Source organism: Micrasema longulum, unplaced genomic scaffold, assembly GCF_059751315.1.
Source record: "Micrasema longulum isolate JH-2025_06_02 unplaced genomic scaffold, ASM5975131v1 h1tg000127l, whole genome shotgun sequence".
NCBI lineage: Eukaryota > Metazoa > Arthropoda > Insecta > Trichoptera > Brachycentridae > Micrasema > Micrasema longulum.
Window position 1 is genome coordinate 2,064,559 of NW_028277333.1, and position 27,012 is coordinate 2,091,570.

At 32.4% G+C, this 27,012-nt stretch overlaps 2 protein-coding genes across 3 annotated transcripts in view; one reads left to right on the forward strand and one right to left on the reverse strand.

The window, feature by feature from the left end:
• LOC148284376 (uncharacterized) overlaps positions 1-16,900 on the forward strand; it is a 40,109-nt gene extending 23,209 nt beyond the window's left edge. The window contains exons 2-7 of the mRNA XM_088241175.1: positions 280-423; positions 2,512-2,616; positions 8,592-8,666; positions 9,338-9,469; positions 10,753-10,826; positions 16,566-16,900. Of these exons, the coding sequence (XP_088097301.1) occupies positions 280-423; positions 2,512-2,616; positions 8,592-8,666; positions 9,338-9,469; positions 10,753-10,826; positions 16,566-16,659 (624 nt within the window). The 3' untranslated portion in view covers positions 16,660-16,900. The remainder of the gene's footprint in view (positions 1-279; positions 424-2,511; positions 2,617-8,591; positions 8,667-9,337; positions 9,470-10,752; positions 10,827-16,565) is intronic.
• A 1,026-nt stretch (positions 16,901-17,926) lies between these two features.
• LOC148284377 (uncharacterized) overlaps positions 17,927-27,012 on the reverse strand; it is a 472,082-nt gene continuing 462,996 nt past the window's right edge. For both annotated transcript variants that reach the window (XM_088241191.1, XM_088241185.1), the window contains one exon: positions 17,927-25,237. In XM_088241191.1, the coding sequence (XP_088097317.1) occupies positions 23,452-25,236 (1,785 nt within the window). In that variant the 5' untranslated portion in view covers position 25,237 and the 3' untranslated portion in view covers positions 17,927-23,451. The remainder of the gene's footprint in view (positions 25,238-27,012) is intronic.

The following is a 27,012-nucleotide window of genomic DNA, read 5'->3' on the forward strand; positions in this document are numbered from 1 at the left end:
GGTGTGTATTTTGTATATGTTTGTTAAAGGCTTAAGCCGTATAAAATACTTTTTTTCTTTTCTTTCATCGTCCCCTGCATATATTATAAAGGTACGTTTGCTGTTTGAATGTTGATGGTGCTGGTTGGTGGTACATCTCCGTGGCTAAAACCTTTTTTAAAAATTATTGGTGGTAGTAATAAAAAAAAATTGTTAAACAATTTATAAAACACACGCTATTTTTAATAAACTCGTGTTTTTTGGCATTTCCAATAGTAATATATATTCTTCATATTTCAGATGATTTTGCTGCTTACAGCGCATAGTCAGATGGGTACTATGGGGCAGAAATCCTCTGACCCAACGTTCAAGGTCAGGGACGTATTGGAATCTCAGCTTCATCTTTACAGACACCCCTCGAGAGAATTTGCGGCGGCATCTAAGGTAACTTTTGTATTGAGAAACAACATGTTAATTGGAAAATGGCTAACAGAGGGAGACGGCTTGAGATTCACTGTAGACACCACAACGCTAGCTATAGAGCGAGCAAACAATAAAAGCTAGCTTACGTTTTTATATGCCCACCCACCTTTTACCATACCTACTTCATTCCAGTTTCCATGGAAATCTCTTTCACCACGATAAAGGCATAAGTAAAACCAAACCAAGAAATTTAATTGATACGAGTATTTTTTGTTAATTATAAACTCTAGAGTTTTCTGCAGAAATAGGTAGGTACCTATAAAAAAACATCAATCTCAATGAAGTCTGAACTTCAATGAAAGAATTACGAATAATGCATCAAAGTACCTACTCGTATGTCGATAGTCCGATGCATACATTTATGAAATTATTCATATTGCAAAATATTTTTTATCGACCTAGTTGACGTCGCGTTGCTAAGTACGCAACTGCTAATTTAAATTCAATTATACCGTGTTGTGTCGTTTCTAAATGTCAAAATATTGCTGGGATTAAAGGGGAATTGGGTGGGATCACATTTAATGTGTAAGTAGCGAATTCACAAATAATATTTTTTTTTAATTCTATTATTTTATCATCTGTCAGATTGTTAAATAAAAGAAGGTAGACATTTCGTAAGTATTGCTAGGGTGGTCGATTTTTTTACGCGGCTTTCTGTCGATAAACCTTAGTAAAATATTGAACGGTATTAATTTAATCTATTACTAAATTATTGTATAACATATTTTTTAAGTTTGGAAGAACATAACATAACAATAAACAAAATGATCCTATATTTGTGTTATGATTATAAATTGTTCGCAGTCTGGTAACATTACACGGTCACTTCACGCATGCGCGCAGGCGGGATGTCAGATTTTTGGACCCAGTGCGATGTATGCGAACATGATTTTATGCGCCTTCTAGTATATTATAATTCCTTGGCGGCTAATTTATTAAAGTTAAATATTCAAATAATTCGTTCCTTAAAATAAGTTCTGGCAACAAATAATATAGTATAAGATCTGGTGAAATACAGAATTTAAACTAGTTGAAACTGTCTTTTTGATTTTCTCGTTTCCCTACTCAGCCAATAAAAAATAACATTTAGTTAATTACTACATTGGTCATTATCATTATCGTTTCCCTGTCTACACTCAGTGGTGCAAAGGGCACTGCACTGGTACTTAAATTGCAACGTATCTGGATCCTTTTTGTTATATGGCAGATAAGGTGATAAGTCTTACACTTTTGATTTCGATTTAAAGTGTACAATTAATATTTTCCGACTGCCCTGCCTAGGGTTGTCATTTCAAAATGAATAAATGCCTGAACAGGGTACCTTAAATGGCTGATTTTCAGAAAAAAACCAGTCTGAGGTAAAAAGCGGTAGATTTTCCGAAAAAATAACCAGCACATTAATTAATCGCCACCCAAATGCCGTGAACGAGAAGAGTAGGTGGCCAGAGCATTACCTGCCTTTAGATAAGATTCATCATCCCCAAAGGTCATGAGCAGGGAGAGGAAGGGTCTGCTATAGTGTCAAAACTGAAAAACTAACCGGTATTTGAAAATATTAGAAGGCCCAATTAAAAATGCCCGTTTCAGAGCAATAAAATCCCAGTCAAATGCATCAAACAACTGTCATATGGTAACCTTAGCCATACCAGGTATCAAACTAAGGATCTCAAGAATGGTAGGCGAACGCGCTCATCGCTACGCTCCAAGGCGCACTTATTTCCATTATTTTTTTTCTTTCAGGATTCTTACCATTGTCATCGATCCTAGTTGAGGTCCTGGGTTCGATTCCTGGCAGGTCGTTGAACACAACAATATTCCTTTGTTTCTACTTTCTTACTTGAATCGTAAGACTGATCACCTTGCCTTGCATGTAATAAAAATGATCTAGATACATTGCGATTGACATAGAAATGATGATGACGAAACACCAGCATCATGATTTTTATTTTTTATTTTTGACACATTTTGTATTACCTATTTTTTAAAGTTAGTAACATTTACTGATTTTTTATTTCCATTTGAATTTTTCTAATATTCTATTTTGAACAGGAGCAGCAGTTGAAGCTGCAGGCCCAGTACGATGAAGAAAGACTTCTCAACACCGTATTAGCGCAACTTGCTGCGAGAGACAAAAGCCAACAAGTGGAAGATGAGGTAATTGATTTATTTACTATTATTATTTATACATTACACTTAAGTCTGTAGTCTGGTAAAACGAACGCAAAATTAGGAAATCGTGCGATTTTGCCATTTTAAAACTAATGTTTTTTTTAAATCGCGCAATAATAAAAAAACAAAAAAAAACATGAATTAGATAAAAACAATATTTTTTAAAGGTATTTCTGTTCAAAAATATACTTAAAAGTTTTATGTAACAAATATAATTACTTTTAGACCGGTAGATTACGCCATTTCAAATTAAGACTAAACAAAGGTAGCTGGGATCTCAATAAAGACTAAGTATTAAAATAAAATTTATTGCAATAATTTTAAGATAATAAGTTGAACATGAAAGTGCCAGAAGCCAAATTTTAATTTTTGAAGCATTTTAAATCACATACATTTTTGTGGTATTTTCTTTATTTCTAAGTAAAAGTATGCTTTTGGTAATACTTCAAAAATTACCAAAGGCATAATTTAAAAAATTAAATTTATTAAAATACTTTGGTTAAAACCTTTTTATATAGATTTTTTTTTTTTTTATAGAATTGTATTCTCTTTTTTTTTTTAAAAAAAAGAAGATAACTCTGGTTAATTCTTTTTTTATTGAATTGTATTCTCTTTTTTTTAAAAAAAGAAGATAATTCTGGTTGTAATAGTTAATTTATAACAACATCATATTTACGTTTTTATGACCTTCAGACTTACCGAAAACGATAAGGGCTATATAATGATTCATACCCCATATTATAGGATTTTTTTGCTGCCTCATTTTTTTTTTTTCTTTTCTTCTCCTTTTTTATAAATGGTAGTCTGATTTTCACATTTTCTCTGGTATTATGATCTATGAGTACACAATAAACGTTTGTATCTTAGAGATTTGTATATACTCTAAGGTTTGTACTGTAGCCCTTAAACATATTCTTTTTAGTAGATTGTTTGCTTGTGTTAGTAATATAGAACAATCGTAGTTAACTTGGAAGGGAGGAAGCTGCCATCCGCCTCCGTCTCTAACACTTTCTGGAGGGTCCCTGGAGAGGGTCCTTCCACGGGACCAAAATCGTTCGATCCATCCTTGTACCACTAAATTCTTCATCTCGTTTGTTCACCTAGTTACGTGGCCAAAGTATCTGAGGGCAAACACAGTCAAAGAAATACGTTCAATCACCAACTTTATAAACCAGTTTTTTTCTTGTAGGTTGTCAGTAAATATACAATTTACATAGCATAAAAAAAGTATCAGAAAGAAAAAAAACCCTCATAGGCGTAGCCTGAGGGTTTTTAAAAATTATATATATGTTGTTATATATTTGTGACAGTTAGTATGAACGTACTTACAAGTTTATTTGAATATGATATATACCTACGTACACATACATATTTTAGATTATACAACAGAAAATATCATTTTTTTACTAGCAATTTAACTGATACAACATATCTCTTTCAATGACCCCTTTTTTGCATATTTTTTTTTTGTGATTGGTTAAATTTCTCATATCTGTCATATCATTAGTAAATACATTATGTAATCTAGGAGCACAGAGAGCGAATAGTACATATCTCTACCCTATTCTAGTTTTATAGACGAGTACACTAATTGTATGCTAAGCCTCTAGCTGGTGCGATTCCGATTCGTTGTAAATGAATTTTATTGCGTGAATATAAATTTCAAATGAAGGTTTTTTATGCATGATTTGAAGTATAATTTTTTGACATATTTATAACGATTTGAAGGATATGTTTAAGGCTCCTCCCCATCCATTTATTCCATATGAGATGGTACTGTACAATAGCAAAGTTTACCAATTTTATAATGTTTAAGTTAACAATATCAATTGAAATTTGGTGAACCATTTCTGTTTATTATATAGCTTTTCAATACGTTCAGTCTACTTTAATTAACATACTCGAATTTTATATATGAATAAATATTTTATAGCTTTTTTATATTAAATTTTATGCACATTGTTTATTATGAATATTTCTACTATATTATTGAACGCTATAATATAACCATATTAAGAAAAATATTTTTTTGTACTAAAATAATGTTACATGTATGCATGTTTTCTCTCATTATTTAAAGATAAAAGTTTATTAATCTTTGCTGCCATACTTTTATCAACTACCCCACTGTAAAACAAAACATGTTTACATTCCAGCATCTTATCCTAATTCTTTAACGATCCTAGGAAAATATATTTATGCACCACTCTCATAATTTCATATCTGGATTATTTCCACGTTACTTTGTTCAAAAAAATCATCATATTCTTTCCTTGATAATTGATGATAAATCACTGCTTAATTGTATTGTTATAAATGAAGCTTTACAATCTGTTTTAATCGAATGATTAAAATTATGTTTTTCAATTATTTAATTTTTATTCCGTAAATAAATTGCAAGCTTTGATTTAAATATAATTTTAGAAAATAATACATTAACATTAGTTACGCAAATTTTTCTAAATGATACCTATCTATTAACCGTTACGAATTTATATTTTGACGTCAGACTGCAGGAAGAAGCATGATCATTTTAAAGAACGACTCAGCGAAATTATTGATTGTCGTTGATCTAAACTGAAACTGAAGAGACGGTACCCAATTTCAAAACTGGTAGACATAAAAACACGTAATTTTACTAACCTTGCATCAGTTGAAATGTCCGTCCACAGAGTGAATGCGTTAAATATATGCAAGTTGTTAAGTATCCTCGGCACGTGAGGTCACTTTATTTTTATTATTAATCATTATTTATTTATTAGTATTATCTTATTGTAAATCAATATTCAAATGAAGGCTTAGCGACCCACAGGTTGGAAAATACTGATTTGAACCATTTGATGTAGGTACCAAACAAAATAATTGAGAACTAATAACAGATTTAGGTATTAGACTAGTGCATGTATTTAAAAAAAATAAGAAACGATTTTTTAACTTAAAAATAATACCTTTTACGGTTCAATCTAAATCACATAATTTTTTTTACCAATATTCTGTCAGTACGCATGTTTAAAGTTAAGTAATTTTATGGAGTTTTCTTAGCTCATCGTTAAAAGGTATTTTAAAAATGTTTTGAAAAATTTAATTTATTTGATTTAGAGACATCTATTGATTTTTTAAAAAATCTAATGATTTTCTTTTCTACATAATATTTTACCCTTCGCTTAAAATAAAAGTTTTCAGTAATGTCAAGAGATGTCTCTGTAGCAATTTTATTTTGTTATTTTTTTCCCTGAAAACTCTGTCTATGTTTTAATATTAAAATGTAAGATTATTTATATTTCATATTCTTTATTTCTACATTGCATAACTTATTATTGTCTAGAAATTATTGTCTTTCAGAGAAATTCAATAAAAATCGTACGAATCTCTCTTACAAATTTAGAGTAGGTAGAAGATTTCTCGAATGTAAAAAAAAAAATAAAGCTTCATTTAAGAATATGAAAACATAAATACAATTTGGTGAGGTATAATTAATGATACTATTGAATAGTTATACTTATTAAGTACCCTTACATAAATTGACACAATCGAAAAATATCTATTACTTAGCTGCCGACATATTTTATTATTTATTTAAATATACTCAAGAAAACAAGATCATCACTGTTAACAATAAAAAAACTAGAAATAGTAGATGAATACATATATCTTGGACATTTATGATAAAACTGGACAAAAGAAATCAAACAGCGGAACTGCCAAGAAGAATAGGAATGAGTTGGGCAGCTTTTGGAAAACTTAAACACACACTAGAAAATAAAGAAATTCCGATTTGCCTGAAAAAGAAAACATATGAATCATGTATACTGCAAGCGAATACATTTGAATTAGAGACCATGGCCCTTACAAAAAGAAATGTAGAAAATCTCAAATGCAAACTGCGATCCATGGAAAGATTCATGCTTGGTATTTCACCAACAGGCTACAGGAGGTGGCTTGGTGGGATTTTAGTTTTGGTAAAAATATAAAAATTGAAATTTGGAAACAGTAAAAATATATGATTATATTATTCGAATAAAAAAAAGCCTAAGGAAAAGAAAGAAATGAGGAAATTAGGAACAAAATCAGAATAGCGGATATAATGGATCGCGTAGCAAGACTGAAGTGGCAATGGGCAAGACATGTTGCGAGACAAGACCCTACAAGATGGACCCCTAAAATTTTAAAATGGGGACCCTGAGAGAATAAGAGAGGCATCGTAGGACATAAAAAAAATTGGTCGAATGACATAGCCGCTCCCTGTAAGGGGTAAAAATTGGCTGCAAGCAGCAACCGACCGGAAGAAATGGAAATATATGGAAGAGGCCTATATCCAGTAGTGGAGGACAGAATGCTGAAAAAAAGAATGAGAAGATAATATTGTTTACGAATAATCAAAAAATATATTGTACGGAAACTTAATCGTACAATATAAAATTTTTATTAATGCCACCAATTAAAAAAATTATTAATTAAAATTGGGCAATTGATTTTTTGGTTGGTTAAACCTCGGCGGAACGTTTAACAACAATTTTACAGTAGGCCCTCGACTTTCGCACATAATTGATTCCTGAAAATGTGTGCGAATGTTGAATGTTAGAAATGTTAGAAAGCCGAGGGATGTTAAAAAAGTATCCGAAAATTGTATTTCAAATGATTTATTTATGAATAATACACTAAAAACCTTTATTTATACATTATTAAGTTGATGCGGCGTGTTTAAGTGCTTTAGGTGATTACTTTAAAGTTGTTCAAGAGTTAGTTGTATACAACCCATTTTTTTCTTTTCTCGATGAAGAGTTCTGGCTGTGTCTTTTTCAATTGCCCTACGTACTTGTGACATCACATTCTTCCCTGATAGTCAAAAAGTTTCAAGATGGATGAAAGTTTCATTCATATTTTTGATTGTTAAATTCTTGACGATTTTAACAGCTTTTTCAATATTTTCATTTACCAGTTGTTGCTCAATGAAGTATCTATTTGACAGAGCTACTGAGTGCGATTAAAAAAAACTAACGAACACTTCTACATTAAGCCCATTAATTTCATTAGGCTAGCTATTTCATATGCGATAGTTTCCAGAGTTTCTTCAGAATTCATAAAATCGCTCATCATGTGTGGGCATAATTGTTTCCAGAAGCCTTTAAATGTTGACTCTTTTGTTTCAGCCCACGAGTCTTCAATATAGCTTATTGCTTTCCTTCCCTATTTGTTTCCTCGATAGCCTGATTTTTTTTTCTTCTCAAAATCACTTAAGCGTAGCTTTCACTATTTGATTGTGGGAGCAACTGCATGGAAACGATTTTTTTTTGCATTATGAATAAAAATCTGTAAAAAATATAATTTTAATGACTTGTTCATGGTTGAATTCCAAAACATAAAAAAAATATTTTTTCAAATATGGCATTATTTTTTTCGTCTCACCAATAAAGGGGTGTACTTATATAGGAATACGATATTTAAAAATGTATTGAATTTAATATTATTTTAGTGTTACCAAAAATCCAAAAAAAGAAATAAATGCGTAGAAGTTAAAAGGAATTTAAGGAAAGAATCTGATTAAAATCTATAAAAAACAAATGCTGTTTGTAAAAATTCAAAAACAAACTTTTTTACATACGAAAAAAAAACATCTTTCAATTTTTTTGCAAATGCATTCTCCTCGAATGCAACCCTGGTAGATCTATGAATAAAACATTTATGCTCTTAACTTATTTTTTTAATATTTGAATATCTACGAACACGCACAGCGCAAAGATCTATATTTCTCTGAAAACTGCACGTAAATCGGTTAAGCCGTTTAGTAGGAGTACGGTGACATCACACGTACAGAGGAATTATATATATATATATAAAGATGAAACGAAAAATAATAAAATATGTTCACGGTGACCAAATTTAGATTGCTCGAAAATCATGTGGAAAAGTTTTTTTAATAAACGAATGATAACATGCGCAATATCTATCTTGTATTGCAGGCAGGCAATTTGCCCGAGTACACAGAATCTCTTCCCTCGGACTGGGAGAGAAGTTCGAGGCATCTCAACGTGCAGGTGAGTTGAATCTCTACAATTTTTCTGAACATTATATAAACTTCTTGAAATAACTAAAACCATTCAGAAATTGGCTTTCGGAAACAATTCGCCAACTTAAGACGAGGGGAAAAAGTAATAAAACCAACTGGTCAAAGTTATAGTTTAAAAATTGGAAAATTGTTTCCAGGCATCGCCTAGTTTGTGAAATAATTCAACCAGATGAATCTCTTCACAGCAATAAAAGGTTTCGGCTATTTAACTTCACTAAAATCAACAGATGGAAGGATTGAAGAAATGTGGATAAAATGGCGAATGTTACACAGTGTGTAAAGTGGCCACTTAAACCTGCTAATGAGTTATGTAAATACCTAGACTTCTTCATTCTCAAATGTTCTTCATCTTTGTTGTGTTTGATTGAAAAAATGCTGAACAATATTCACTGGAAAGAAAAGATATAAATATTTTTAATTTCACTTGGGCCTGTGATACTATTTTTGCAATTCAATTTCCTCAGAATTTCACACAATAATTCGATATTCGTCGCTCATAGTTTCTCGTGATTGCTCGACTCCGTACTTGGGGTAGTACCTAGGTACTGACGTTATAATGCGTTACCTGATACAGGTAGGAATATTACAAACACAGTGTGGGTATGGAGGTTCACTTGTACATCATTACTTTTATTCCAGAGACATTTCCCCATTTGTCGAATTGAGAGAAATACCGTTTCGCTAAACAACGCGGAATTTGAGTACCGCCCTGCTCATTACGAAGAAATAAGATGCATAAAAAGCGAAATTGATCAACCCTCACGTGTTGATGTGAGTATTTTTTACCATTTAATTTATTTACTTAATGCGGTGTGAGAACCTTGCATCGAACGAATCGCCAGTAGCTGATAAATAATCCAAAGCGTACTGCCGCCCCGGGCCGTAGCAGGTTGTACCTAATAATCAGGTTAATTAAACAAACAAACCATAGGCATCGTGGCGAAGGCAAAAAGGATAGAACTCCACACTATCTTTGCATAACGACCTCCCTTGTTCTACATTTGTACATTTTCTCATGTATGTATGCCGATTATTCAGACTTTTGACATGTGCATCTTAAAGTATTTGTAGGATGTGATCATGTTATGTCTTTCTCGACCATCCTCATTATCTGCGAAAAGTAGTTTAAAAAAAACATCGATCTTGTAAATCAAAAATAAGAATATTATTTTCAAAGAAAAACTATCGATTTATTTATAATCTTTAAAATTATTATTTAAACTAAATGATTGCAGGACACCAAATGCCGAACACTCTTCAAGTGGATCGGAAGGTCTATGGACGAATGACAACAGTCTGCCCTTTCTTGACGAGTTTTCGGTGGTTTTCTCGTCACTGGGCAAATGCGGAAAAGCTCCTAAAATCGGCCACAGCCGAAACATCCCACAAGATCCTTACATATTATAAACATGCCAGCTAAATAAAGTTTTTTATTGTAGATTGATGAGTACTTGACAGATGAAGAAATAGAACATTGTTTCTTGAAGTAAACAAATAAAAAGTCTCCCTTTGAAGTAAATATATACCTTGTGTATTATAAGGGAGGTTAAAAATAATGAAACTCCCTTATATATATTTATTTATTTAATCTATTAACATTGTATTTTTTTGTCTTTATTTCGTTCTCCATTTGCTCTACATGTCCTAACAAACGCTACACTATTATAGTTTTTGTCAATAATGAATCTCGACCTTTTTTGTTCACCTATTGTAGTATAAAGTTTTACCACACATTCACCTGAAAGATCGCATTTTGACAGCATACAGCCTACTTCCACCCTTTTCATCCAGTCAGTTACAAAACGCTATTATAGATAGAGTTAAACTTAAGTAATTGATATAAGTTTTTTTTAAGTACCTTACCTTTATGAATAATTTATCATGTAATCATATTCTCTATTTTATTTCGAACATTTCTTTACACTTGTGATTTTATGATCATAAATAAGTGAGGTCTAAAATCATTATTTTGGCATAGTGTTAAATATGAAATAATTGCATAAATAAAATAAATAACCGTATTAATTACTTACTATAATAATTATTATTTTCAGATTTGTTCAGGTTTAGGGTTTTCCTGCGTACAATGGAATAAAACAATCCACTTAACGAGACGAGCGTTTTCTAGGTAAGACAGTCATACAATGTTTTGAGTTATTAAAAAGCTAACAATGATCCGGATTGTGGATCGGTGGTAAATGTCCCGGACTCGCAAATCAGAGGTCTGAGGTTCGAACTCCACTTTACCACAACCTGATTACTATTTTCTAAAAAATATTTATATACAACTCGTTGAAAACGGCCCCTTAAGATGGAATCCTTAGGTAAATTATTACTAGAGGGAAAATGTTTATTTTAATATTTGAAAATACGAGTTTACATTGCTACACCCACAAAAAATGTGAATTGTAAAATATAAAAAATGTGTGCTTAGTGCGTTTTAATAAATTGTTGGATTGAAATAAATATCATCATCATTCTTTTTCCGCACCTAATAGTGTATAGGGCACTGCATTAGTATACCAATTGCAGCGTATTTTGATAATTTTTGTTACATAAAGGTTAGATGATCAGTCTTACGTTTCAGATACCAGTCCAGGCACTATGAAATATTATGGTGTGAAAACACCCTTTTAAATTAATGTTTTATATCAAGCATGTCGGGAATCGAACCTGAGACCTCTTGCATGATAGGCAAACGCGCTGACCATTACACCACGAGGCCGACATAAATATATTAAGACTAATAAATATAGTAAAAATAATATTACACGCGTGTTAAAAGTCCTGTCATGTTCATGTCTATGTTGTTTTTTTAAAAATTCTTTCCTTTTTGCCGGGTTACAAAACCAAGACAAATAAATGGGTCATGTAGTTTCCAAAGGACTTATTTTCAAATGTATTTGCACCAACGCCAATGTACGGGCATGTACATAGTTCATCAAGCGCATGATTCATATTAATATTCCTTATGTCATATAGTGAAATATGCATGGAGGCAATACTTTAATTATATAAGATACATCATCATCATTCCATGTCCGCTCACTAGTTGAAGCATATGGCGTCCACGAAGATCCTCCAGGCATCTTCGTCGGCTGCCAGCTCCTGTGCATCTTACCAAGTCAGATTCGCGTCTCGTAGATCTGACACGAACTGCCGACGAACAGTCAGCAGTGGACGTCCAGAACGTCGAGAACCTTTAAACCAACCGTATCGCCTCCACTTGATGACAGTTGTCACCGGAGTTTGTTGCGTCCGTTCTCTTATTACTTCGTTCCTCACAAAGTCAAACCACCGCCGACCCAAGATTCTTCCGAGACTAGTGAGGTCCTATCCATAGAGGAGAATAGGTGTTATGCAGGCGTTATAAAGGCGGCATTTGGTTTTCACTGAGTAAATATCTGATATCCAGGCAGCCTCCATACTGTTGAATGTGGCGCCTGCTACTTCTAGCCGCACTCCCAGTTCTTCTAACAACTGTCTTCTTCTGTAACCTATACTGCCAGAGCCCCGATTATAATGGGAAGTTTACAAAGTTATCTTCGACTGTCTATAAAGAAAAATCGATATTTGTGTACGAAAATGAGTATGTTTGCATGAAAATTTTAAGTATCTTCATCGGTAACATATAATTAAAAATGTTTAAAAGAATAAGAAATGTATGCATATTCTGTTTTTTAATAGATAAAAACATTCAATGAAAAGCAGAATATGCATACATTTTTTTCATTTAAACATGTTTAATTATAGATTACCGACGAAGATACTTTAAATGTTCATGCAAATATACTCATTTTCGTATAAACATCGTCGTTTTAGTTCGTTTTTGTCCAACATACCATATTTAACGAAATTGAGTTATGTGTACGTGAGTTCTGAGAAATCCTTCATTTATAAAATTCAAATGAAAAATATACTTTAAAAAATTGTTAAGGGTTTTTTTTAACGAATGTTGTCTTCAGTTGTGGTCATTATTTATGCCTATTTCGTAGAAAAAAACTTTACAGTTCTATTTCTGCAGATTTGTGTTTTGGTCTGTTTTTTTATTTTTTATTATTTTTTATTTTTATTAAGTCAATCCATCCTAATAAGGATGATTTCTGCCACTGAGGGTGAAATATAAACATGGCATTAGGAATATAATTTAGTAAATATAAAGCGAAGAAAATCTAAAAATTTACCTCATTTTGTGACAGGAAGTTTCCTATCTGATGAATAATTTTAGGATCAAGTATGGAGAGGAGTAATGATATGTTACTAGGGTAAGCATAGTTTTTTAAGGATGGGCTTATTGGGCAACCGAAGAATATGTGGTTTAGAGTCTCGTAGTCCAGACCACATTCACATCATGGACATCCCACAATATTAATTTTGTACAGGTGGCTATTCGTGCAACAGTTACCAATTCGTAACCTTCTAATATTAGAGAGCAATCTCTTAGATAGGTTTGTTGCATGGAACAAAGAATTTATAATTCTCAGTTGAATATTTTTATAGAATACTCCTTTACATTTGGAAGTCAATTACCACTAAGCATTTCATTGGCTTTTTGCCCAATTCTGAATTCGATGAGATGTGTCAGAAATACGCACATGATAGTCGAGAGGACGAGAGGCATCTATCGATGCCGCCTTTGCCAGTTCATCTACAATCTCATTACCTCTAATACCATTTTGGTTTGTTGAACAATAACGAACTGAGCGATGAAATATCGTTTTTTTTTATAGACAGTCGAAGATAACTCTGCTAACTTCCCATTGTAATCGGGGCCTAGGTATTTAAACTCTCGACTCTTTCGATGACTTAGTTTGTCAGGTTCGAGTCAGGAGATTTTGGGCATCAGGCTACAAAGTTTTATACAGTACATGGGTTTTTGCAATATTGACTTTTAAACCTATAAGATACAACAGAATGTTAACCAGTCCATGGCTACTCTCAGGTGTATTATGCCATATCAAAATATGATTCCTAAATCATAAATTGTCCGGCGTTCTACACTCGATTTCCAACGAAGTTGAGGTGAAATATTGATTTCATCGGTAGTTTTATAGACCAGTATTTTATTCCAATGTAGTTCCATTTACCATAGGGTAAGATACGGGTAAGGAGTTCAGGAGTGATGATGATTTTTTTCACAAGAATCTTCTTGTGTGGGGGATTGCTAAGAGGATATGCGGTCGTAGAGCGGTTTGATGAATAGTTATTTGAAAATGGTTTTTGTCACTCTCTTGCAAATGCTTTTCCAAAAACTGTGCAAAAAAAGACTGTTCGTCAGACTGATTATGTGTGGCTAAAATCGAGGTTAAGGATTCCCATTTTCAGAAACAGAACCGATTTTGCTTTTTTTGACGGCGCTTGTGTTTTTTTGTTAAAGGCAATTTGTCAACAAAAAAATACCGTATTATACTAGAAAAAAGTATTGCTGTGATACAGAAATATAATACGAGAATACGTTTGTCAGAAAAAAAAAGTCAAGTGAGTCGGAAAGCAAGTCAGTTAAGAAAGTCAGAAAAAAAAAGTCCAGAGAGTCGGAAAGCAAGTCAGTTAAGAAAGTCAGAAGAAAAAAAAAAGTCAAGAGAGTCGGAAAGCAAGTCAGTTAAGAAAGTCAGAAGAAAAAAAAAGTCAAGAGAGTCGGAAAGCAAGTCAGTTAAGAAAGTCAGAAGAAAAAAAAAAGTCCAGAGAGTCGGAAAGCAAGTCAGTTAAGAAAGTCAGAAGAAAAAAAAAGAAAGAAAAGTCAGTCCGCATGTCCTCTTAAGGGATATATAGTGAAATGAAGTGACATTTAAATATTATATCATATTATTTTACATCTGATTTAGTTGGCGTATCTCAATTATCTATAACATGAAAGTAAGCCTCCAATCTAGAAACAATAATATATTGCAGTGAAAAACCACATTATACATCTATATTTACAAAATTTGGAGTTTGTCAAAATTTTTGTAGGCAAGGACTAGATTCAACTCCCTAGGGAGCTGTTAATAATAAAATATTATTAACATACAACAGAGATGTAACAGATTAAAGAATTGAAGGAATATAGATGTTCAAATATCGGCAGAATGGTGAATGTTACACAGTGTGTAAATTGGCCACTTGAACCAGCCAATGACAGGTCATAAGCTTTGTAAATGCCTAGACTTCTATATTACCTTATCTACATTGTTCTTCATCTCTGTGGTCATATGTAACCATCAATATTTCATGTCAACTTTCCTAAAACTAAAACCTAGGACGTTGAGCGTGGTGGTCGAGCATGCCAACCACTACACTGACAGGCGGACTTATCTTTGCTCGATTTCCTTTCTCAAATTGAAGGGTACAGAATAAACAAGACTTACGTACATTTTTATGTGTTTATCTTACTGCAATTTACATGATTTTCATTTCTGTTCAAAAATTGGCATTAAGGCTGTACTTTCCAAGATCACTGAACAAGAAAAAAATCTTTACAAGGGATAAAGGATGGGTGTCAGTTCAATACCGGAAATTAGGTGATAACTGAGTATGGAAGAAAATCATTTTAGATTATTTGTAACAGTATGGGCTATTTATATTAAACGGGTTTTATGTTTAACGCCAAAAGGTTTAAAAACTAAAAAAAAACAGAATATAAATTGTTTTCATGCATCCTTCATATTCTGTACCCTTTACCTGAGATTAACCATCCAATCAACAATATTATTCTCGTCTAATATTTTTCATCCGCCCTGACTAGTCGTGTCAATTATTTATCTACGAAAAACATTGAAAATTTGTTTCATGAAAAACTTCTTTAACTCTTAAAAGGCCGTGCTAAAAAAAACATTGTGGAATGTTGTAACAACGTGTTACATTAAGCAAAAGACGGAATATTCTGAACTTCAGACATTGAAAAAAAAAACATAGACATACTGTTTAATAAACAATATTTCGAGAATATCAAAATGTTTGTAGACCGGCTGGATTTTCTCCCTAGGGAGTTATTTAGATCTAAAATGTTCCCTAAAACTTCCATATTCCCTTCTCAAAAATGTTTTTCCACTCTGTCACAACAATTTTAGATTTACTGTTTAAAATGTTTAAGTAGGCCTCGTGGTGTAATGGTCAGCGCGTTTGCCTACCATGCAAGAGGTCTCGGGTTCAATTCCCGATATGGATGATATGAAATATTTATTTAAAATGGTGTTTTTACACTAGAATATTTCATAGTCCCTGGACTGGTGTACCTGAAGCGTAAGACTGATCATCTTACCTTCATGTAACAAAAATGATCAATATACGCTGCAATTGGTGTACCAATGCAGTGCCCTATGCACCATTCGGTGCGGAAAGGGAATGGTGGTAATGGTTTAATAATTTATTGTTCACAATTAATAAAATACATTAATATTATTTATGCCTGTTTTAGAAAAATAAATTAAATATCAAAAATACGCTGGTAATTCAACTAGCGTGCACCCCCGCTCACTGACAATAACCGACTGAATCCGAATTGGCGTCACTTTCATTTAAATAATAGTCCTATGCATAGCTGGATAAATATTTTTTATTATTAATTGAATCGGCATTCACTGAACAATATTCTGTGTTTAACTACATTAGTTTTATACCACCCGTCGATGGGAGGCGTGCTCTCCTGTTTTAAGTTTTATTTTTATAGTAATTTAAATATTTTTAATTTTAAAATCAAAGTCGTACATACTTTACTTTCTAGATCCGGTGTGAAAATATCGATTGGAAGATTACAAAAATACATCTTCATTATTTAAAAAATAAGAGAGATACAAATAATTGATTGAATCTCAGTTACACCACATCCACACAAACGTTAGTGAAGGTTCATTGTGTATTTTTTCTAACAGCTAATTGTATTGTTTTTCAGTTCCTGCTGGGAATCAAGCACAAGAATAATTCCTGCAGGATGTGAGTGTATGTGGCCAGGACATCAGCTAGGGGACATTAGACTGCACGTATAATACTCCTGGTTACATTCTTCCCCCGGAATAAGACAATAATATATTTGTCTTCTTTCACCTGACCCTATGCTTCTATATTTTGTAATAAGCTTTAATTATAACATAATATCATCGTTGAGACGAAATTTTAATATTAATTATTTGATACAATGTATTTTCATACATCTTGTAACTCATTATAATAAAATGTAATCATTAAAATATTTCAAATTAAATAAAAAGTAAAGCTTGTAGTGCGGAATCGTGGGATTGTATTTTATTTGTTCCTTTTTATTTTCATGTATTTTCAATAAATTCACATGTTGTAGATGTTAACTGCCATATCTGCAAATACCTAACTTTTCAGTTGAGACAAAGTAGTGATTTTTCGTACATCAGACATCTAGTATTTTTCAATGAGAGGCTTTAAAGTAAATTTGTTTTGTAGGATATATTGATACACATTACAAAAACACACATTTAAAAAAAATCTTGTATGTTTGTTTTCTCATCGTTCTTAACCTCTAATTTGGCGTGGAGTTACAAATAAAAAAATATGAAAATTCGTTATTATTTTTTTTCACCTTTGTAACCATTTCAAGTTATAATCGAGAAATCTGTAATTAAGGATATTTTTTATTTATTTTTATTTATGCCTCCTCCTATTTTTTGTCCAAGACTGTATGATTTTTAAATAATAGGTATTATGTTGGCGTTAAAGGGCAGCATTTGGTTTTCGCCGACCCCCAGGCGGCTTTCTTATTGTAGAATGTCACGCCTGCTATCCGCATCCCCACTCCCAGCTCTCTTTACTGGAATAAAATATTTCTCATTTTTAACTTACCATTCTATATGTAAATCCAAATTATTATCCAATGACTGATTACAGCAAGTAAAGTCATTATGATAAGTATTTACTGTAAAAATTAAAAAAAAAAAAAGTATTTACAGGTTTACTATATTACCGATGCAAACCTGCAGTGCGATTATGAACGCTCTCTAGGGGGTAGAGAAAGCGTCGCTAGTCATTTGCTGGCAAAAAATTAACGCTTTTTTAACCTTCTAGAGAGCGTTCGGAATCGCACTGCTGAGCTAATAAACTTCTGCAGGTCGAGTATAACAAATGCTTGAGCACTCGGTTTCCATCTCTTTTTGACCTTTGATGCTTTTTATCGTTTTTTACCCGCGGTCATCAGTTCGTCGGTGCTATGATAGCATAGCAATATTTTATAATACCACATCATCATTTTTCACGCATTTTGTTTTGCATACAAATAAAAACAAGCAATTGTGTTCATTTCTTTTACAGTCGATATATTTGTCAAAAACAGAATAAATACAAGCTAATTATATTACTCTTAATTACATAAAACTACACATAAAAATGATGAAAAAAACTTATTAATTAAGTAAAATTATTTTTTTTAATGTTTGAACAAAATTAATAATTATTTTTTTCAAACATTTATAATGGGACATGGTAAAAAATACATACAATAATATTCGTTTTCATGATACATAGATGGGGTAATTAACATATATAACTCAAAATGTTTACATAAAAAATATGGAAAGATTAGATAATATCCCCGTAAGACTTTTCCATCTACATATTAGTTATCGAGACCTGCGTTCAGTTTTTATATTTGATTACATATCATAGTCGTACAGCCCATAATTTATTCCGAGTATGTTCGAGTAGGTAGGTCGTACATAAATTTTCTATGCAGGTGTATTTTAGGTGGGTAACTGAAATTCTATGTTTTACGAGCACTTACCAGTGTTTTTAAGTGTAGATAGGTATAAGAAATTTAGTTACAGGAAACGAATGTAACGTTTTTTGCTTTATTTATATCTTAGCATATGCTAAATATGGGTTATAGCGCAGCGTCTCAGGTTGTATTTTCAATTTATTTTTCAACTGTCTTTTAAAGTATACAGCTTTTTATAAAATAAATATTTCCATAGTGTGATTTATAATATTATTTATATGAGTATAGCTACATGTAAAACTTGGAAAATATCCATAACGGAGTGAACATTCAACAATAAAGGTGTTTCAATAAGTTTGCATAATATAAATGTTTTTCAGACACACTGCACACCTAAAGAAGTTTAACTGAATTATTTCTTACAATAAGTGACGAAGCAAAACAAAAGGGTTAAATTTAAAACAGTGTGACTTATACGAAATACATAAACGCTTTGTTTGCTAAACATAGATTTTAGCTGAGTTATTGAACTTTTTCTTGTTGAATTATGTTCTTTATAGCTTGAAAACAATTACATATTTTCGTTGTTTTTTTAAACTTTTTAAAAGGAAACAAAAATTGATACAAATTTGTACAGTCAGAAAATAACAATAAAAAAGTTGTAATTTTTCCTGTATGGTATAGTCACAAAAAAAATGAAAAATCCGCATCATATTCAAACCATAAAAATAGTGGAAATAGTAAAAATTACTTTTTATCATAACTATAATATTGAGGTGTGTAAAGGAGTTTATTTTACACAATTAAACGGGTGACAAAACTGATCCTCGGGAGCTATTTTTTGGATTGAATTATTTCAAAATGGCAGAAACTACTATAAAATGAACAAATATGTACCGACAATGACAAGATACATTAAAAGCATTTTCATATAAGAGACATATGAATTATTTTACACCCGGACAAATTTGTACCGTCAGGAAGAAAAGGATTGAATAAAAAAAGTATACAAAACAAATATTTTAAGAAAAGGATTTTGATAATACATGGGAAGCTAAAAATATCAATATTTAATATCTATGTATGTAGGTACTTATATTTAATATTAAAAGTGAAATATTCTTAAGACACTAAAGTATCGATACACATAATCATATTATAATACGTTATTACATGTTTAGTTATGTACAATAATTATTGAGACACACTAAATATAGGTAAAAAAAGTGTATAATAATATATTATACAGTAGGGGATTCGAATATATTTTTAAAATACTTTCTTTTTATTTATAACTATATTTAATTTATCCAAACACAAAAAAACGTAGATTTTATTTTAGTGAATAAAAAAACGTCTAATGACAATCTTGAAGACCGTTAAAAAATCCTTTTTAAATCCAATGTACATAAAATATATTAATAGTTTGCAGTTAATTACCAGTTTTCGATTGAAATGCAATTCACTTCCATACAATGTTTATATGTATATATTTATATGTCAAATAGATTTTCATATTTATATTTATACTAAATTATAATAGCAAAAAATAAAGATTAGTAACGGTATTATAAATTTTTCTGAATAAACATGAACTTCCCGACGAGATGATATGTTAAACGCCAATCAAAAACTTAGATTACTTGTCTTCTACGATAATAATAAATCACTTTTTAAATACTTAACCGCGTGTTACTATTATAAAATGAATGTCCTTCGTAAGATGGGCTGTTACTCAACTGTTTATCGATAATTTTCATCGTTTTGTTTTTATTATTTTACTCGCCAAGAGGCTAAAACCCCAATTAGAACTTAACATAAAACACCCAGGCTTGAAAAAAAACACGTTTAATTTGTTTTAAGTAAAATAATATGTAGATACTACAGGCATATGTATGGATGTTTTTTTATTCGTTATGCACATATAGATTTAGTCCACCAGAAATAAATTTATATTTATTAATCAAATACAATAAGAACTTTGTAAAACTTAAGCCTTCCTGGATCTTTGTTCTTAAAATTCGATATTGACATAATCTGAAGAATTTTCTCCTTAATTTTTAAACATGCCTATTTTTTGACTGTTCATAAATATTTACGAAGATACTAAAAACAAGTTAATAATAATTATTATTATGGTTTGCATTTTTGGATTCATTAGACAATTATTGTCAGAAAGCATTTGATAAGAAAAATTAATAAAAGCCTTACCATTAAAATTATTCACTTCACTCACACAATAAATGGCACTCGTTTTTAAAAAATTATGTATAATTATACACAAAAAAAGTTCGACAAGGTACGCCCTTGCGTCGTTTCCTTTATTCTTATGGATTTCCAGGAATATCCATCTTCTCTTCCCAAAAACTCTGTGACCTAGAGTATGCTGATGCAGTCATTATTGGCGACTCAGTCATTTTTGATAGGCTAAACATGTTATTCTATGCATTGGTTAAAAAATAAATGTTTGAAATACCAATAAGAATAACATTTTGTTCCTAGATGCCCGAAATCCACTGGCTTCATCTAGCTGAGGTATTGAAAGAGTCCAAAATTTTCAACAGCTAGGAGTGCATGTGGCCTTGGGTGCGGCTAGAATTAGCAGGTGTCAATTCAATAAAATTAAGTTATTCAGGAGATCAGATGTTTCCTCTAAAAAAAATCAATGCCACTTTCGCAACCGTGGCACCTCACTAGTCCCCTAACAAACTATTGAGTTTTATAAATAGGTGCCTCGGACGATGATGGTGGGGCGGTGGTTTGACTAAATAAAGAATGTAGAAATATGGCAACGGACGCAGCAACCTCCGATGACAAGCGGAGGCGATACGACTTATTATATTACTGATGCCTCCCTGGATCCGCATTCGGTTTTCCTAGCCCTGGACGTCCACGGCAGACAGTTTGTTGGCAGTTCACGTCTGACCTACTGGATGCAAACCTGACTTGGAAGGACTTACGGGAGTAAGCCGCCGAGTAAAACGCCGAGTAAATGACTTGGAGAGATTTTTGTGGTTAGGTACCATAACGTGCTGTACCTAGGGAGCGGACAAATCTTAAGTAATACTTAATAAGCACTTAAATAATAAATCTTATGTTGCAATTGAAAAATTATATTAACTTATATGATAACCATACTGTTTTTCGACAAAATCGTTACACGCATGTCGAAATCAGCAATAAAGACATTTAAGCATGGAGAGCCATTCTAAATGGACAATTTCAATTCTAAGGTAATTGGTCCCACATCCCTCCCATTTTTTAAATCAAATCCATAACAAAGACCAGTTTTTAACAATATAAAGACAAAATATGTAAGTAAGTTATATTTTACCTAAATGATATAGGTACATATTATAATAATTTATACGTTGATTTTGAATTGATGCTTTAGTATTTTTTTATGATGATTATTTCTTTTTGCATTTATATGAAAGTAAAAATAATAATTAAATTCCGTTATATAATGGCTACTATGTTTATAAGGAACATTTGAGAAATGAATACATGTAATTGAATAAAGCAGGCCGAGGGTAGGTTGCATCGAAAAAAGTAGAGTAAATAAAATTTATCTTAAAAAAGGGTAGAATAGATTACATAAAAAATATAAGCCAAAGAAACTCATTTTACACAGTTCGATGAAAAATAAACTTTATTAAACATGGTATTACTTTTTCAATGCAACTGGCCCCGTATACCTACAATTTAAAAATCATATGAGATTGATAAAAAATTGAAATATTATACAATGCTGTGTGGCAATTTTTATAGTAATATTTTTTTTTCATGAATCGATTATTATAGTATGAAGTTTTTATAACTTTAAATAATAAACCGATGTTGTCGCTATGTAAAAACTATTCAAATCATACGAAACAATTAAGCCGTGAAATGACTATGTTGTAGTTTTCAAAAGTTTTGATTAATATTTCAGTAAACACACGCAGCAAAAAAATAAAAAAATTAGCGTCATTTAGAATGGTAATTTGTTATTGAAAAGCAACATTAAAATATTTTAGCTTCTGGATTAAAGTCTTGAAATTGAGACGTATTTCAGCTCTCCTGAACATTTTTGAAAATTACAGATGGTCCCTTCTGCCATCTGACTACCGAATTATTATGATATCGTAACGATGCAATGTTAAAATAGTTACACCTTTCTTTATCTTTTTTACATTCTATGCATGAAATGAAATAAGCTTTATTTTCTGTTTAGGATGCTCATATTATTTTTATTGAAATTAATTCATTGATATGACGTCGTCTGAACGTGATGCTGTAATAACAAAGTGAATAGGTCAACTATAACCTGACTGATAATGCTTTGATCATATTGGTCCCGAATACGGCATTTACGGAAGTATGTAAGTACATAATCTATACGTAGATACTTCATTAGGTAGGTACTCCGAATGGGTGAACTCAAAGTCAGTCGTATTTATACTAAACAACTACAAATCGATTCACGAATACCGATATTTATGGCGAATAATGATATTAAAAATATGATTTTGGCTCATTTTACATCCAGCTGTATTACTTAACCCAAAATCTATTACAGTGTATGAAACAACAAAATTAATAAAAGAAATGACACATTTTTACGCACAAATGTTAACCTGTGTTTACTGCGAGCTCTTATTTACTACTAACTATACTTAGAATATTTTAATTATCTTTAAATGTATGCGAAAAAATAAAACGAAGTGTTAAACTAAAAATACGAATAATTTGCTTGCGCACCTTTAAAAGCATAAAAATATATCAGACTCAAACATTATTAAGATACTCATATCGGAATCGAGAAAAACGAATTAAGTGACTACTAATATTTTACCGTCAGTCAATTTTTTTTACTATGACTATGTTCAATTATTAGTTTTATTCACATTATTAAATATATGTATATATATGTATATATAGGTACATATGAATTTCTTGTTTATTTATTTGATAAATAATAAAGTATTCTATATCATCTAACTCGTTAAAATACTTTCTCTCGAACTCTTTGAGAAGACATCATCAATCGGTTTCACATGACAGACTCCTGATTCCTCCCATAGAATGTGCCCAGCTAACTGCTGTGAGGAACCTCATGTTATTGTGGGCTGATTGTGGACACTACCAGACTGTCGCTGGGGCCTAAGGTGTATGGCTTTTCCGATATATCAGCCACGGGAAATTTGAAGTTAAGATCATCATTCTCACCAAATATAACCAGCTGATTATCAAAAATCTTTTCACTCTGTGGTCCCCTTTTATCTTCGTTTGTGTAATATTGGGCTGTACGACGTTTGGAGTAGCAGATTCCTGCGGTGAGGGCAGCCAGTACGACAAAAAGCAGCAGTAGTAAAGAGGCTATGATGCTAAGCCGACCTTCCTCGGCGAGGATGCCCGCCTCCCCCATGAAGCGCGCACCACTGTCTCCGCACCACTCCAGCTCGCTCTGAGAGAGCCAACCCAGCCGGTAACCTTCCAGGCTTTTCGGGGACACGCAGATGAGTTCCCTGAGAGAAGCGTTCAGTAACTTTATATGAGCCAGTATGGGGCCTATATGACACACGTCACATGTCCACGGATTGTAATCCAACCACAGCTTGGGAATCTCCGTAAACCTGGATAGTGCGTTTTCATCCAAACCTTTTAAGCGATTCTCGGTTAAATCAAGTTCTAATAAATAAATCACAGGAGCCAAAACCTGTGTAGGAAATGTAACAAAATGATTTCCTGATAAGTTAAGGGATTTTAACTGCTGGTTGTTAGTGAATATTCCCATGGGTAACTCTGTTAGCCCCAAATTCGCGAGCCCCAGATTGCGTACATTTACTAACAGTTGTAGAACAATGGCTATGTCATGAATTCCAATATGATTTCCGCTCATGTCAAACGTCCAAAGAGTTTCAGCGATCGGCTGAAAAGACTGTGGATCTAGCTTGTCAAGTTTATTGTAACTTATATCAAGATAATTTAATTTCGATAAATTAAGAAAAGCGGTAGCGGTAACCATCGCTAGACGATTTCTCGCCAGAGAAAGACTATTCAAAAAATTATTTTTTATAAATGTTTTTTCTAAAACCACGGGTAGCTGATTTCCATCATACTTTAAAACTTGAAGTTTTTTCAAATCGTTGAACTCATCTGCCATTACGTATTTGAAATGGTTTTCTCCCAGATCTAAATGTTGTAGGCCGGCAAGCAGATGATATAATTGTGTGTTGATCAATTTGAGCTTGCAGCGACGGCATTTTAAAACTTTCAACTCTTGAATATCCTTAAAGACTTCAGGAGCCAGTTCTATCAAGGGATTGTCACTTAAGTCTAAGCTATTAAGTTTTCCTAACTTCCTGAATAGTCTTGGTGCTAATACCGATATACGGTTGCTAGATAGCGATAAAACTCTCAGCTCCATCAGGTAGTGGAAAGTTTCACTGGGCATCTCTTCTATTCTGTTGTCGTCGAGGTACAGTTCCACCAGGTTGAGAAGACCCCGAAAATTGTGGTCAACAATTGCGGAGATATTGTTGTGGGTGAGGTTCAGAAGCCTCAGATTTCTGAGACCCCAAAATGAACTCTGGCCTATGGATGGAACATTGGATTGCACAATATGAATCTCCTCGAGATTCGTAAATCTTTTAGAAGGCTGAGTGAATATGGGGCCTATAGTCAGGTAGTTGACATAGTCGTCGTTGGGAGCAGAGATGACGATGACTTCTGTGGTGACATCCATCATGTCTACTGGAATAGACACCATGTCTCCCTGCGTGCAAGTCACGGTGCTTCGCCCTTTGATGTCCAGTGAACAGATGCAAACTTCGGGGCACGAAGTGTTCCCAAGGCTCCAGCTCACCGCAAGGAAGATTGCCATTATCCACAAGTGGTCCATTCTGAAAATAAAATTTTAATTCTGTTAGATACAACATCACGTCTATATTTGGAAAGAAAAACTCTTATAAAAATATGGATTATAGCACTTTTTACATTTTATAGAGTTAAATAAAAACTTAATTGACTAAAAGAGTAACTACTATACTAGAAAGAAGGGATGAGAAATGGGTAAGACAGTAAGAAAAGAAAGAATAAACTCAAGTATTCATACAGTGACATTTCAATTTTCATTTAAATGTAAACAAAGAAGGAGTGTCTCCGAGTGGGTAGATTATTCCACAATCGAGCGACTAGCAACCACTGTGAAAGAGAAGGCAACTAAATCAGATATATATAAAAATGTTTTATAATTCAAACAAATGTACAATAATTATAACCACAAAAAATACTGTAATTAACAATCAATAATATTAACAGTCATCACGAAAAATAGTAATCTAATGGTAGTTTGTAAATTATTACGAGATTCCGACCTTATACATATATTTGATTTATGAGTAATTTTCAGTATGGAAAATAATATGTTGTAACGAATCAATTTATACGCGTAGGAATTTAGTTTAATAAGCCCCGCTACTGACAACACTTTAAATTTTGTTGCCATAAACCGGGATTGTCGAATTCAAATGTTGGCAACACGAAATTACTTGAGAGAGGTTTCCGGTGTCAAGCACGCTACAGAAGAAAAAAGAAATTCTCCGGCTCGTTTTTGAGGGTTCAAGAAGGCCAACAAATATGTAGTCCGAACGATTTGGTGGACGTCTGATATCAGACATCCAACTCTCCGTTACATTTCATAATTACCCGATGTAATTCCTATCCTTATATTTTCAATTTTGAGATTATCAAAACTACCTTGACTCATTGGAACATACTATTCCACTTGTCAATTTGACGATTGGCATTGCCATGCACTGTGGATAGGCATTTACAGTATCCTGAGATCTTTTATGAATTTACATGTATTTGTGGATTTCTGTAATAAATGTCTAGTCTTATTACGCACTTTAAGTACTCGTAGGCTAGTCCCTTTTTGTTTACCGAGGTTATAATTATTTAGACTCTATTGAGTCGACAAATGAATCTAGTTATGCAGAAAGCAGCAAGCCATAGAAAAGTGGAACTGAGATAATAGCACATTTGTGAAAAGAGTGAATAAACAAATCTCCACAACATTTGGAATGTTTTTGACTTTAACAAATGATAAACAAGGAATATATTAGTTTTTTTTTACATTACAAGTAAGATTTTAATTATGTATTTGACCGGTTTTAATGATTTTTAAATTCGTTAAGATTTTCTAATGTTGTGGGTGTTTTCTGCAAATTGAGAAATACCGTTTTGGTGATTGATATCATTTTCAGAAGGGTGATTAAAACAACTTTTTGTATGAAAACGGTCTGGCTGTTTTTAGCAGAACAAAGAATTGACCTTACTGCACTCGATAACATCAATATCTTAGACGTGGACTGGCTGCTTTCTGGATAACTAAGTTCAAATGAAGTACTATAGGAACGAGTTCGTGAGATCACAGCTTCCTACCCGCACCCCGAGAGGGTAAGAAGGGTCCTTCATCTGCTCTGCCGGCTGGTTGTCACTAAAGGTGAAGTATTTCTTTTACGAGAAGTCGCCCCGAGGAGGGAGTGACTCTGACCGCGCGCTCTTACTTAAAACCCCAGATATATTTGTGTTAACCTCCCGGAGTCTTTTATTTTCTTTTCACAAGTTAAGTGCTCCCAACACGTATTTTCTACGACCCCTAATCTGGAAATCT